The sequence below is a fragment of the Tyto alba genome, unplaced genomic scaffold (assembly GCF_018691265.1).
Source record: "Tyto alba isolate M040663 unplaced genomic scaffold, T.alba_DEE_v4.0 Super-Scaffold_27, whole genome shotgun sequence".
NCBI classification, from domain to species: domain Eukaryota; kingdom Metazoa; phylum Chordata; class Aves; order Strigiformes; family Tytonidae; genus Tyto; species Tyto alba.
Window position 1 is genome coordinate 6269992 of NW_024881301.1, and position 15313 is coordinate 6285304.

Consider the following 15313-nt stretch of genomic DNA (forward strand, 5'->3'; position numbering starts at 1 on the left):
TTGGAAGTAACTATTTTGAGAATTGCATTTGTCAACAGAGGAAACTATTTAGGTTGTTTGACCTGCGTCTGTGCTTTAAATTACTAAAAAGTAGGCACGTTACCATTATTTAATGAACTCAAATAAGAAATCAATATGTAATATACAGAGATTACCTGAAAGTGTCATCTTCAGATTTAAACTCTCTGTATATGTATAGTAAACCTAACAGTCAGTGGAACCTGGGAGTCTTTTTCTAATATTATTCTTCATAAAATGAGTATTGCATGCTTAGTTTGAGTCCATTTTGAATTTCAGGTTGTTTAAGCTGCTTTGCTATGACATTGTTGTGTCCAGAAATAAGAGTGAGTGCTGATGAAGATTCCTGGCTACTGACTGCAGTGGCTGACTTAGGTTTTATCAACAGAGTATAAACAGAAGAGGAGGACTGCGCTCAGAAGTAAATGCTGTTTGAACATACTGGTTTACCTGTACCCAAAACAAGTGTGACTGCATAGGAAGGAGGTTGGGCTAAATATGGCCAAGTATTAAGTGGTCCATGGTCTCAAAGGTGCCTTCTATTAGCAGTACGTTTTAGCTACACCCCTAGAGCTGAGCACTCCATGCAGACTGGATGCAGGCTGTCCAAACACAAGCTGTCTGGGTTGCAATGGCTCTGTGCTTATTTACAAGTCTGTAAGTTACACTGCAAAGAACCATTTCCATGAAACTGTTGTCAGAAAGCTAGAGAAGCAGCATCGGCATTGCACTATCCAGATGCCAATTTATCATTACCATTGATAAACCTTGACAAAGATTTCTTTATTAATAATAATGGGGTGGGGTTATTATTTTTCCATACTTGGTTGCAGTTGTCTTGGTGAATCTTTCATCTGTCACGCAAATTTACATGTTACTTAGTTTCTGATAATAATAGCATCTTTATTGGTACTTTTTCTATTAACCATGCCTTGATCTTTCTTATCCTTCCCCATTCTGAGTATGTTTTGGAGAAACTAAATGTTTTGACTATGAGGGCAGAAATAGGAGGGAGTTAATTCCAGATTTGAACAAGAATTGGCAAATAAGAGATTAACTTCCTTCATCCAAGTTGCTGACCATATGAATCAGCTTGTGGAAGTGGCTCATGCAGACTGACTGGCCTCATTAGCATGGGTGACTTTGTGCTTTCTGTAGATGCAGGCAGGGGGCAAGGAGAGGAGGTGAGCCCTGTGCAAAGCCAGGAGTTGTGTATCTGTGAGGGTCTCAGGCAAAGGCAAATGAGTTCCTCCTGCCCCCTTATTAAATGGGGATGGGACTACTACTATAATCCTGATAATGTTACTGTTTATCTTACCCCACTGGGCCTCTCCACTTTCCCCATTGCTTGTGGGCCTGCGTTGTTTTACTCCAAAGCCAGCTCTGGATTGGTGGTCTCCTTTCAAATTTTTCCACACCAGCTCATTCACTGACACTTGGCCACACTGCATAAAACAAAAATTCTCTTTCCCTCTGCCCTTTCCTTCTTCATTTACTTTGTCTGTGCCCTTGCCATAACTCCAAGTCACCCTGCAGTGAGATGCTGAACTTTCTGCTAAGAGATTCAAGGGGCAGTAGTCACTGATTCACAACGCTGTGTTTTGAAAACCAGTATTTAAAATGACTGGTATCAGTTAATTAAAATGTACCTGCAGTATTTTTTTTTCTTACTATGATCAGTTATTTTCAGTTGTGTCTGACTTAGTGTTCACAAGTACCTCCTTGAACCTAATTGTATTTCAGCTACAAGCTGTAAAGTTTGACTCTTCGTCTCTGCAGGAAGCTTGTATACCCATTTCTTTTTTCTTTTTTTTTTTTTTTTTCTTCCAACTTGTTTAGCAATCTTAGAGATGATTGGTACAAGTACATGTGTTTTAGGGATACATATCTCATAGGAAAATGTGGTGTCTGTTATAGTAAGGTTTTAGTCTGTCAGGACTGATGGCTCCACATACAAAATATTCCTAGATCTTAATCCAGAGGAAAGATAATCTTACTGCTGTTCTGTGTTTTTCTGAGAATTTTAGGGGCAGAAAGAACTATGAAAGTTCAAAGCACAGTTGTTTTGTTCTTCCTATTCCATAATTGAATTGCGTATGAGCCACAGGGTCTCTCTGACAGAAGTACCTCTGCTAAACTTCTAGTGTTCACAAGGAATACATATGTCAGGTCTGGCTTCTGAGGAATGTAGCAGTGGTGATTTGCCCTGAATAAATTAGATAAGCCAAAAATTCATGACTCCACTGGGAGGTGAGGTGTTAGTGGTGCCTGACTCTGGAGTAGCTGTTTTAAGCATAAGTGATGAGTCAAGAGGTTTATTTCCAATGCACAGAAGGTGAAGCACCTCATCAGCAAATATTTCCTGTCACTTGTAGCCAGCCTGGATAGTTTCTCCATTGGGAGCTCCTGTAGGGATTTGTTTAGCTCACCTTTACACTACACAGCTGCTATGATATCAGAAAGTTGTGAGCATATTTACATGTTAGCTCAGGTAGCATAGTTGTAGAGGAGTCTGGTCACTCTGAATTATGCCTTGAAAATAGTCTTCTAGCACAAAAAAGTTAAGGATAACCCCTCCTTTTGGCAGGCTTAAGAAAACTTGCACATACATGTGTAAGTATAGTTCTACATGTTTTTACAGCTAAAGTGAGGTAGTAATAGCTCCAGGCTTCACTGGCTTGCTGAAAATAGGAGTCATGCAAACTTTTTTCAGGTTTCAACTACATATCAGTTCTGAACCATCTGCCACAATCGTGAACCCCTGCTGAAGAAATCCTTCTGACTGTGCCCAGTTACATAAAAAACTTGATATTTTAAGCAAATGAAGTTTAGGCTGAAAATATATGTTACCTTTTCAAAGACTCACATGTACCTACAATTCAAGTAAGAGGATGTTTGTTTTATAGTCCTCCAGTATTCAAGCTGCCTTCATCTAAATACCTAAATTAAGAGACTGATCTCCATGTGCTTCCTGATCAGTATAGAATCAGAGAGTGAATCAGAAAATGAACATTGTCTCAGAAGAACCTTACTCTGTTTTCTAGAGAGAGATCCTAGGTAAACAAGTAACATCTTGAATTATATGGTCAGTATAATACAATTATCACGTAAGAAGCAAAGTAAAGAAATACATTTATACGGTGAAATAAAAAGTATCTAGTGCTCTCAGTTCATGCTGAACATGACTAGTACCAAAGGACTGGGGTGTAAGCAAGGATATAATATACTCCAAACGTGTATTTAAAACTCCTGTCATTTCATCATTAGGGGGGTCTTCGCTTCTTGTGGGTAAGTTTCTGTATGTACTGCAGAACCCCTGCCTGGGTTGATCAGAAAATGCAAATGCTCTGTCCTTCTAAATAATTGTTTTTCATAAGTTTCATGTGCAAAAAAGTATTTCAATCTGTTCTTGTTTTAAGGAATGACGTTTTTATCATCTTTGAATATCCACATGTTTGCAGAGCACCCATATTAGCTGTTGAGTATAATAGTACTGAGAGGTTCCTCAGAGCACTCAAACCTGCAACAGTCAAGTGCAAGCCACAGTAAAAAGCAGAGCACAGGAGGCTCCCAGGTGATTCATGCAGTTTCTCCTAAGAAGCATCTTAGAGGACTATTTCAGAAAGTGTGTTTTAGGACAGAAGACGTATTAGCTAGATGTTGAGAACCAAAGCATACATCACTAATACTTACAATGTAGTTACCTGGCAGCATAGAAAAGCACAATAGAACAGAGTATTTCTTTATTCCGCTATTCTTTGTTCTACATTTTCTGTTGGGTTCACTTAATTTTATTATTCTTGTCAGTAAAAATGAAGATCTTGTACTAAAGCATTTAGGAAACACAGCGCTGTCTGCACTGCAGGCCATTAAATCTTTGCAAATCAGCCTGGAATATCCCTTCCAATACATCATTATCTTTTTGCATGGTGGGTTGTTCTAATTGCAATCTGTCTAGATGAGATCCCACCCATGCAGTGTAAAACCACCACAAAGCATAATTGGATGAGTCTTAACCATTCTTGGCAGCAGTCAATCTATTCTACCTCAGTAGCTTGTGAAGGTATAAAAGGAAAGGACAGCTTCGATGTGTGTAAAAGAAGGTATTGGCTACTTATTTTTACAGTGAGGAGAAATCCTTTTGTGGATGTGGAGGAGCAGGGAACCTCTAGCAATAAAAATGTCAAAAAAAATCCATGAACCCATTAATGGCACAAAAATGCCTTTTGTTTCAGAAGCTTCACTGAGTTGCCTGCCAGTAGCCAAACACCATGCTAACACTGTTAATTTCCCTTTTCCCTTGTATTTAAACTAATTTTAAAATCTGTCTTCAGTTCCTGCCAAGTTAAAAGGAGACAGAGGCAATGTGCATACTCTTCTAAATTGTACTCGTGGCCATTTCTTAACTTCCATTCGAATCTGTTAATACAGAGAACAAGGCACTCTGCATAATTACTAGGAAGTGTGCAACACTTCATTGGATTTTAAGTCTCAGAGGAAATGTACACAACCTGCTGCATAGGTTGTCAGCTTTGCGTCTCTTTAAGGTGACCATGGAGTTCATGCCAGGCAGCTGGTTCCCAAATTTAGCAGCTCTTTGGAAAGCCATAAATGGGCCAGCTCTGCACTTGGACACCTGGCTCAAAGCATTTGGTAAGGACTGTTTGCATGGGAAGATCTGGATCCAGAGTTAGTGACTGAGCTGGGATTACTTGAGTGCGGCCTGTTGTTGGTGTACATTCAGGTGTTCTCCAAAATAATGGTGCTTATGGGGTGGACTGTTAAGAATGTAGATAAAATGGACATGGATTTAAAAAAAAAATGTTTATTGCCTTTTCAAGTTTCTTCTTTTCCTGTTACTGCTGTGAAAAAATCATCATAACATGAACATGTTCAGATCTTTAAAGTGTCATAAAATGGACATTGGCACCAAGAGGAAGCCAAAGAAGGCACCTCATTTTGTGTAAATCTAGTATCATAAAACATTAAAATCCTTTCAGAGTGTGTCATTTTCAGCCCTCTTATACATATAAGAGTAATAGCAACTAAATATGCCAGACTGTCAAGTAGTTTTGCTTAAGAAATATGGCACTATCCATTCAACAATTTATGTTAGTTTCCCACAAAAACTTTCTAGTTAAACATTTCTCATCAAAAGTAAAGCTTTATTCATCCCTTCATTCATTTCACCTTTACTAGCTACTAACCTAGTTACTCAGGCAAATGTATAGGAAGGTTTGAGCTCTTTTTTTTTTTTTTTTTGAGTTGTAAAACTTACATGTCAATGTAACAGCCACTTATGCCTTTGAAAATTATCACTATCCATTTGCATTCTTAGATAAAGCCAGCATTTACTGCATGCACACTATCCCTCGTGGAGCTTATAGTAAAATTTATTACTGAATACTGTTGTATTCACTATGGGATATGTATCTCAATGAGAAGGGGAAGTGGAGAGGGGAAGCAACTAATAGTATTTTACATATTTAGATAATTTTTCGTCCTCAGAACTTCCCGTGTCATTGTTTTTCCCTTAGGTACTTTTTTTTTCCCTTATGTTTGGGGCTTTTTTTCATTATAGATTCTTTCTTTTTTTTCCTCATCTCGCTTGGAGGAAACCCCTTTCAAGTGACTCCAACTGTGCATATGTTGTTCCTTTAGGGTGTTCCCTGAGATTTCTCTGAATAGTTCTGCCCATCCTCTGAAGTCTTTAATCCCATGAAGAATCTTTCAGTAGTGGTTCCTACAGCTGCATTCGCAGCTCCTTGGGTTATCTCCTGAGGTTGATCCTAGATCCCAGGCAGACTGTTTGAAATGGAACAAAATCAAGACCACACACCTTTCAGTCTGTCCTTTTCCCTCATAGCCTGGTGGAACTGAGGCATCTTCCACTAGTTCAGGATAGCAGGCTGAATTCAGAAGGCTGAACTTTCCTCTGAAGTGTAGGCTCATTTTAGTGGCATAATTGAAATTCAGATGGTTTAAGTGTCTTTGCATTGAAATATCTCCTGAAATAGACTGCTAAATTCAGCTTACATACCATAGGAAGTCATGAGGTACTGCTGCTCTCTCTTAAATTTTCTCTGTGTTGGGGAACACCAGTACAGTCACGTATCACTGGAGATTGTCTTCTAAATTATAAAATTCCCCAGAGCCTCACCGATGAGTTTACAATCTTTGGTTACTTTAGCATTGTATTGTAACTTTATTCATACTTCTGTTGAGCCTGGTATTGTATGGCTGATTTCTGTGTATCCCATATTTTTCATTTTCTCCTTTTTAAATTCCAGGTTTTCTTTTTAAGGTCAAAGCATTTAATTTATTTGTAAGTCTGTGCTTCTGCAGTAGCACTTGTAAGTCACCATTCACTGTGATGCTGAAATTCCCATTAGGCTCATAGTCATCCCCTGTTTTACTGTTAGTACTACCTTCTGTTATTACACACTAACTATGCTCCTGAATTCTTCCTGTCCTAGGGCAGAAGGGATAAATCTCTGGGCACTCTGTGTTTCATTTTTTTACAGAATGAAATATTGCACAATAGAATTTTAAAAACCAAAATTATATTAGAAAAACTGACCACATCAGACTGAAAGAATTCAAGTATCCTTTTGCATATCTAAAAACACCAACATGCCCTCCCTAACAGATGTGAAAGTCCTGCATGGCTCTGTTCTTTTATTTGCTTTCACCAATAAAAAAATCGTATTTCTCAGTTCAGTGAAAACAAAGACCCAATTGTCAGTGATTTGCAGCAATACAGAATAGCGTGATCGCCCAGTTTTGTTTTTGTCATTGGAAATTATTACACTGCAAGATAGACTAACTTTTCTTGGAACTGCTTGTTTTTCCACAGGCGTTATTTCAAACTGGAATTCAAGTTGTTCCATGCATTACCATTTCTTACATTATTCCTCTGAATTTTTAACAGACTTATTTGAGTTAGCCTATGAACTTTCCCATCCCCCCAAATCCACATTTATAGTCTGCTAGTCCACAAATCAACTTTCCGGTAAATGTTTAATCAGTTTATGGCAGAAGAGTCTTTTTATGTAGGTTTCCAGAAAGGTTAGACTTATGAAAGTATGAAAGCAGTCAGGCAGTCTGTGCATGAGTGTCCAGCTATTTGCTTGGCTATCTGGTATTTGCAACAGGACGTTTAAAAACCTGTTGACCAGCATCCCCTCTCTCCAGAATTGTAATGAAAACAGGTAGCTGTATAGGTGTCCCAATGCAGCAGGCTCGTCTACTGACAGGAGAAAAAAATCTACAAGTCCTAGCAGACACATGAGAATCCACTTGGGAGCGAGAGAGCAGAAACACCCAAACTGCAAGAAACTCTTCAGTCAAGTTGCATGATACAAGACCCTGAAGAATTTGACGGCAAAACACAGATCCGAGCTTTGCCATTTCTACAGCCTGTGGATTGCACGGTGGCTGGGGACATTAAAAGAGATGTTTGAGAGGAAAGTCTCATCTTTTCACATTCTTTGCAGGGTCACTAGTTGATGTTTAGTTAGTTGATGTCTTTAATGTTGATGTTTAAATAAGTCAGATGGAATAGGCTCTAAAGGCACCTATTTTGCCTTATCCGCTGTGAAGGCATCTAGCTCAGGTGCAGGCATCTGTGTTGCCAACACCTGTATGTGCATGCAGCCCAGTGCATCCCACTTTTGTGATCTGTCTGTAGGGGGACAGGAAAAGGACCTTTTTGGAGGGAGGATTTTGTCTGTCACTGCACCCTGCTCAAACCCACTGATGTCAGATATTTAGGAGCCCTAGGTTCCTCCCCTGCCACCACAGGGGAACAAGGCCTGCCCCAAGTCACAGCAGCAGAAGCAGGTCCGGCAGCCGTTAGTGTGACGTGCCGGTGCGCTCCGGAGAGCCGTTAGCAGCCGTGCAACTCAACCAGTGCTGTCGCGGGGGAAAATGTGTTCGGTAGAGGAAGGCACCTGGCCACCCCTACCAGGACTATCAGCCTCCCTGTGTGAACCCCTTCTGATTTCTTAAAAGGTGTGGTTTGGGCTATTTGTTTTCGCAGGAAGACCTGCTGTGCGCTGACAGGTAAGCTTCAGAAGCATGTATTTCAGTAATTAGCCCAGCTGGTTGCTAAATTAGATGCGTTGATCGAGTGGTTCAAAAGACACTTGGTAGGACTAAATGCGGCTTGGTCGCCAGCACGCACCGCCATCCTTGCTGCTGTTGCAATGTGAATGGGCTGGGCTGTTGCCACGTTGTAAGCTCTGCTCCTTTCCCTGTTTGCAGGATTTCACAGTCCCACCTCCGGGGATGCCGAGGAGAGCAGCGAGGAGCAGGAGTGCTACTCCTGGCCTCAGGAAGCACGAGATGGCCACCTTGGGTGACAGGCAGTGGCGGGGCAAAGCTGACCCTTTCAGTGTGGTGGCTGCCTCCTTGGTGAGCCAGCTGTCTGACCAGCAGAAGATGAGCGAGTCACCTCTCAGACAGTTCAGAGCGGTGTATTTACCTCCTACGCTGCACCCTTTAAACAAGACATTAGTCAAGGGTGGCAAGTGGAAGGATGTGGATCGCACCCAAGAAAAGCGCAGGTCCTTCCTGCATGAGTTCTGTAAGAAATACAACAGCAGAAAGAAGCTGCAAACCCACCTCGTGCACCTGGTGTCAAGAATTTACGTGGAGGACAGGCACAAGGTCCTGTACTGCGAAGTGCCGAAAGCAGGCTGCTCCAACTGGAAAAGGGTCCTCATGGTGCTCAGTGGACTGGCCACTTCAGCACACAACATCTCCCATGACGATGTGCACTACGGACAGCATCTAAGGAAACTGGACAGTTATGACCTGAAAGGGATATACACACGCTTGAACACATACACCAAGACTATATTTGTCCGTGATCCCATGGAAAGACTGGTATCTGCCTTCAGGGATAAGTTTGAACACCCGAACAGCTATTACCATCCAGTATTTGGGAAGGCAATAATTAAGAAGTATAGACAAAACGCAAATGAAGAGGCATTGAAAACAGGATCAGGAGTTAAGTTCAAGGAGTTTATCCAGTATTTGTTAGATTCCCATCGCCCAGTAGGAATGGACATTCATTGGGAGCAAGTCAGTAAGCTCTGCTATCCCTGCCTCATCAACTATGATTTTATAGGAAAGTTTGAAACCCTGGAAGAAGATGCCAATTACTTTTTGCAGCTGGTAGGTGCTCCAGCTGATCTGAAGTTTCCTAAATTCAAAGACAGACATTCCTCTGATGAGAGAACAAGTGCAGAAGTAGTGAGGCAATATTTAAAGGAATTGTCTAAGGAGGAGAGACAGCTGACCTATGACTTCTATTACTTGGATTACTTAATGTTCAATTATACATCACCAATTGTATAGCACCAAAATAGCTTCAGGCTATTAGATATTTATCATTTTGGGATTCAAAACAACTACTTTGATACTAGCCCTGAAAGGAAACAAAGTTACTGCTAAGTGGAGTTGTCTTGAGGTAGTGGGGATTTTATAAGCTAGAGTGACATCAATTGACATTAAATTATAGGAGAATGCACAAAAAAAGACCTGTAAACAGCATCAATTGCACTAAAATGCCTGAAAAAGCTGCTTTTACCATTATGGATTATACTGTGGAAGTGGTAGCGCAGCCAGCTGTTGCATTAGCTTACCTAATGTTCTTTTAATGGCTTTAGAAAAAAAAAGCATTCAGAGTAGCATGATTCTTTTCTGGTGTGTCTGGTTTAGAAATTGTTTTTGAAACTATTTTTGAATGTATTTTTTACTTCCTGTCACTTATTAATAAAGAAGCATTGGCTAATTTTCTAAAATGTTTGCAGCGTTCTCAGTTGCAAGGCTTGGTTGTTTGATTACCATTAGACTGTACCTGGTTTTAGACCGGACTGTTTTTTATTGAAGGATGCTCTTGAATGCAGATGCATAAAACTACAAATAACACAGCAGCCTAACTGTTGGAACAGAGTAAATTTAGGTACACCTGTAATCTGAAGTCTCAGTCCACTACCCCATTTTGATTCATGAACTAGAGTTGACAAACATGACCCTCCTTTCAGAGAACTGCCACAGACATTAACATGTTAATTTACAATGGAGTCAACCACATGATGCATACTGTGGTCCCAGTATTCAAGATAGTCTTTGTTGATAGGGAAAAGTCTTAGGGTGGTAGCTATGGGACATGACAAGGTTGGTTCTGAGAAGCAACTTTATTGCAGCTGCTGTGACCGCTTTTGGTCTGCCAACGTCCGATCATCAGCCCAGCTTCCAGCAATTTGTTACGCAGAGAAGGTGTGTATGCCCATTGCCTTCCAAACCCGCGGACTGGTTTTGTCCCCAGAAGTCACTTGTGTTTTGCTGTCCTTCCTGCCTTGTCAGCAGCCAGCAAACCCCGGAGGGTGGGGGGGGGGGGTGGATGCTGCAGTGTTATGTGGTGGGACGGGTATTGGTGATTCATCCTAGAGGCAGTTGTGTCCAGAGCCCCATAGTCCTGGTTATAAAAGGAAAAGGTACCTTCTCTCCTCCTCTTCCCTCTCCTTTCTCAAGTGCTGTCTGACCAATACACGTAGTCATTCCTGCCATCCACAGCTGCGCAGGCAGTGTAGGATGGGTGGCCAGGGTGTCCCAGGAGGAGGAGAAATCTCTGCAAAATGGATAGGAAGAAATCCCTATGCCCTTCCACAATAAAGGTGACACCTATTCTTTGCTTCCTGAAGTGATTCCAGGCATCTTGCCTTGGCATCTGGATAGAGCAGGTTGTAGAATAAGAAAACAGCCTGGTGGGAAACTGATGTAAGTAAAATGTCCTTTTCTTCTGTTCCCAACCACGGCTCACGACTAGCACTATTGCTGTCCTTTCCCTCATCTCAGGCAAATGTACAGCTTCAGTCCTGCCACAGGAGTAGTTGTGGGTCCCTGCTGAAAGGAGAGGCCATTTCCTACACACCCTCGCTGCTTGTTTCTCCCTCAGTTTTCTTCTCAGAAGAGGAAAAAAGCCACCTCCAGCCTCCGCGGTGCCAGTGTGTAACTGAGCAGGCTCTGCACATCTCTCCCCACAGCAGAATGAGCTGCTCCGAGCGGGAAAGGTAAAGCATACTGGTCAGCCCAAGTTGGAGGTGGTGCTGTGCATGACTAGCAGCACCCGTAGCCAAAGCCAGCATGTTCCCGGGGGCCGTGGAGCAAAGAGGAGCAGAAGGAAAAAGCCCAGAAACCACCATCACCATGAGGTGCGGAGAGTTGCAGGTGTTCAGCACTGACGAGGAGGTGCAGGGATGCGTTGGACAGGTAAATGCACACACTGTTACTTGTGTGAGCTGTTGCTGTGCCTAGACGGACCCTTAGGTGTTAACTCCAGAAGTGTTTGGGACAGAATATCCAACCTTTGAACTGCCCCGATGCATGCTTTTCCTCAGGTGGACAACGGGCCCCTAAATCTCCCCCTTTAAACTCAAGATGATGTCTGACTCCCACTTTCCCTGGCAGAAATCCCTCCAGATTTTCCTGAGGGCTCCGTCCCAGGGCAGGGAGCACTGGAGCTGCACCGCTGTTCCCCGGGGCACCGTGGGGAGCACAGCTGCCCCACCGCCAAGGCCTCGGCCCCCCAGGGCACCGTGATGCAGAGGTGGTTCCTTGCAGCCACTGTCAAGTTGGACACCAGGACACCACCACTCCAGTGTTGTGCACCATGCCAGTTAGTGGTCGTTACTGAGTCCCCATGTGTCTTTATGCAGCACAATTTCTTTTTTATTTGGCCATGCACTTTCATGAGTTGCTCTCAAGTGGGACTATGGATTAGGACATTAAAGAGCAGCTACTGCTAGAGTTCTGATTTTGTGTCATCCAACCTCCTAACTCATGTGAAAGCTGCCTTAGTTTTCACTTGGATTTGACCTTGGTGTAAAAAGCATCTTTCCCACAGACACAGTGGAGCTCTCTAGATCCTCTGCTCTTGTAAGTATTAATTCCCACCTCAAATCCTGAATGAATCTCTCTTGCCTTGTAGGGAAGCCACTGGAAATGTTAAATAAAAAATGAATGTACACCAACCTTTGGATGTCTGCTTATTTGCTTTGTCTTGTTTGTTGTGGAAGTGTGTTAATTGTTTACAGGTAAAAAAAAAAATGGCTCATGTAACATTATTTTCTAAAAACTATGAGGAAAAAAAGTTTAACATGCTAAGAAAGAATGGAGGCCAATTTATAGATGAGTTTTGTGTGAATTCGTTAATTCAGAGAAATAAATAGCAGTAAATGACAAAGTCTCTGAAGAACTTAAGCTTCACCTTCAGCTTGCTTTAATGACAAACTTTCAGCCTATCTGATTTGGTGGTCAGGGGAATGCAACTGTATTGAAAAAGCTGAACAGTCTCATAAGATTTCATCTACTAGCTGGGCTTAGATAAAGCTATTGTTTGAGTCAAAAGGGAGTGAAAGAAGTTATTAGCAAATGTTTGCTTCTGCAAATGAGAGGGAAAATGACATTGATTTGCATGCAACCATGGACATAGTCATCAGGTCCCTGGATTGTCATGCTGAAAATCTGGTACAGTTTGCATTTGTGATTTGAAAGGGGAGTGCACTACTTAAGGCCTTTAAAGCATGTATGTGCACAGAAGTGTAATTGTTTTAGCCTCACTGTTATTCTATGGCTCTAGTGAAAGTAATTTAACTTCTTTGTATGCTCAACTTCAAATTTCATAGCCCCTAACTGCACTTAAAAATTCATTTTTTGAAAAATCTAACCCAGACTTTTGTAAAGAAGAGCCTCTCCATAGTCATCTTCAGCAACCTAAGGGATTCAGATGCTCTCAGTAGCAGAATCTAGATTGTACTTTGCCTCATTAACCACATTTTGAAAATCACCAGCCTGCTTTGCCAGGAATTAAGTTACATGATTTAAAATTAACATAAGAGTTTAGCATAATTGAAGTGGGACTGTGATATCTGACTTATGGGATTATAACAGATAAAGGCATAATTTGCAGCATAAAATATAACCTCTATTTTTAAAAGTAAATTTTAAAAGGTCAAAATGTGAGGGTGCATTGTAACTTGGCTTATATTTTGTAAGACTGCCGGGCAAAAACAAAAACTGAAGGTCATCCACTATAACAAGTATAAAATCCCACCTCCACAACTGTGCACAGATGTTTGTTCTACTCAGAAAATTATACTGAACGTATGCAGAAGAGGAATGAAAATATACTCCACAACATTCAGTGCAATTACACTTATACTAGAGATCAGCTGCAGCGTGCAGAGCCTCTTTTAAGGGGCTTCATCACAGTAAATGATTTTCAGTCATGAAACATTTCTTGATTTGAAGATCTCTAAGCACTTTTCTAATGCAGGTCGGTTGTCAGGGCAAGTCAAATGTGCTGTAAAGTCATTACAGTGAGTCCGTGGGAGGGCTGGAGCAGGAGGAGAGTGCTCCCTTGGCTCATTTTTCTCTTCCAAACTCCAGACACAGCCATTACGTCCATCTATTCTAAAACTGCTGATAAACTTGCTTTCTGGAAGTCAGAGGTGTGCAGCCACAATGCACTCAGACACGGCACGTCCTCTTGAAATGTCCTCTGGTGTAACTCCCCCAAAAGGCCAAATTTATTGGAGCTACTCCTGCCTCGGGCTGTTCGATCTTGGTGATGTGTCACTGGAGATCACCACTTTAATTTTAAATGTAGTTTAAATGAAAGTTACAATACAACACTTTGCAAAATTCTGAAAGGAAGATATTTTACTAGAGCTTTGTATTGTATATGTAGGTTAGATACAAAAGTCTTTGTTGTATGTGCCTTCTGGCTAACAATACATCAGATAAGTCTTTTTAACTGTAATGTTAATACCAGTTTATCAGCTGTATAACCTGCTGCAATGCTTTCAAAACTAAATGAATTTGACCTTGGAACTTAATGTCCAAAATCAAACTGTAAATTATCACACTTCTTAAAAAATACAGACGCACCTGATTTGTATCAACCAATTCATTTACAGTTCAGAGGGCAGGGGCACAGTGTACTGGGGGGTGTCACTAACTGACTCAGCAGAGGGGATATGTCCATAACCCCAGATACCTGGGACTGATTTGCCTTCTGAAATGTATACATTTGGGTGGAGGAAACAGTCACATTTTAGTTTGATGAGAATGTCTTAGATTAAATTTGGTATTCATAAAAATATCTATTTTGGGGGAGAATTGTTGAGCTCTTCAAGCTGTAGCAAATTGTAGTGAGTCCCACAGGTTTCGTGTATGTTAGATGTTGCTCTGCTTGTGGTTGGAGTAGCAGACTTGGACTTCAGAGACCTGGATCTTCCTCCAAGTTCTGTAACTTCATGGTCTTGTTAGACAGACATGAACTGCTCTCTGCCTCAGTTTCCCTACAGGTGAAGTGGTTCTGTAAATGGAAGATACTTATACCATACGCCTTCTCCTAAAATCATTGAACTACGTGGATAAATAGCTGCGGTTAGAAATTGGGTATTAGAATGGAATTTAACTCAGAGGATGTTCATGGCCTTTCTTTATGTTTTAATTCCAGTGGCTCAGAGGAAGCCGGGGACTTCCCAGCTTTGTTCCAGCCAAGTGCATCATTCAGCTCTGTTCTGGGCAGTTGGCAGCCTTAAGAATGCAAGCTCTGTTTCAAAACACTGTGCATCTGTCAAGCCTGCCCAGGCACTGCCTCAGCATAAAAACAGTGCCAGGTTGTCTGACCAGGGGACAGTAAGTGCCCCTCCAGTTCTTTTTGTACAGCGGACAGCAGACAGAAACAGGGTGAGAATCTTGCAGTCTCATTTTATACTGAGCCCAAATAAAGAGAATCTATGTTATTTTGGCGCAGTAGCGCTAAATAAAGGGATGTTCAGCTAGAGAGTTTTGCAGAAGCAGTGGATCCCACCCACATATGCAAACTCCTGCCTTCTCCCAAACACAAGGGCTGCACAACCCAGTATCCAGGGCCGTGTTCCCCCAGCCCTTCCTGAGGTCCTGCCAACCCTGGTGACAGTCTCCAGTTTACCTGGCTGCTAGAGACTCTCAGGATTTAACTCTACTAACATAGCCATTTTTTCAATGGCTCTGTGGAGGATATTGATAACATGGAGACTGTATTAATACAGACTACATTGCTTTCTTCTATTTGTCTTCAGAAAGTGGTGTGATTCACAACCCTGAGAGAGAGGAAAGAGTCCTTACAAAAGGAAAAGGAAAAACCTCAAGGGCCACAACCATAACTTTTTTTTTTTTTTTTTTTAGTATATATAATTGTTGCTTCCTTTCCTCTGTCTTCTCACATACAATTTCT

At 41.6% G+C, this 15313-nt stretch overlaps 1 protein-coding gene across 5 annotated transcripts in view; it reads left to right on the top strand.

Annotated features, from left to right (window-relative positions):
- The window catches only part of CHST9 (carbohydrate sulfotransferase 9), a 92706-nt gene extending 82879 nt beyond the window's left edge, over positions 1-9827 (top strand). For all 5 annotated transcript variants that reach the window (XM_042798276.1, XM_042798275.1, XM_042798277.1 and 2 more), the window contains one exon: positions 8284-9827. In XM_042798276.1, the coding sequence (XP_042654210.1) occupies positions 8284-9381 (1098 nt within the window). In that variant the 3' untranslated portion in view covers positions 9382-9827. The remainder of the gene's footprint in view (positions 1-8283) is intronic.
- Positions 9828-15313: the final 5486 nt, after the last annotated feature.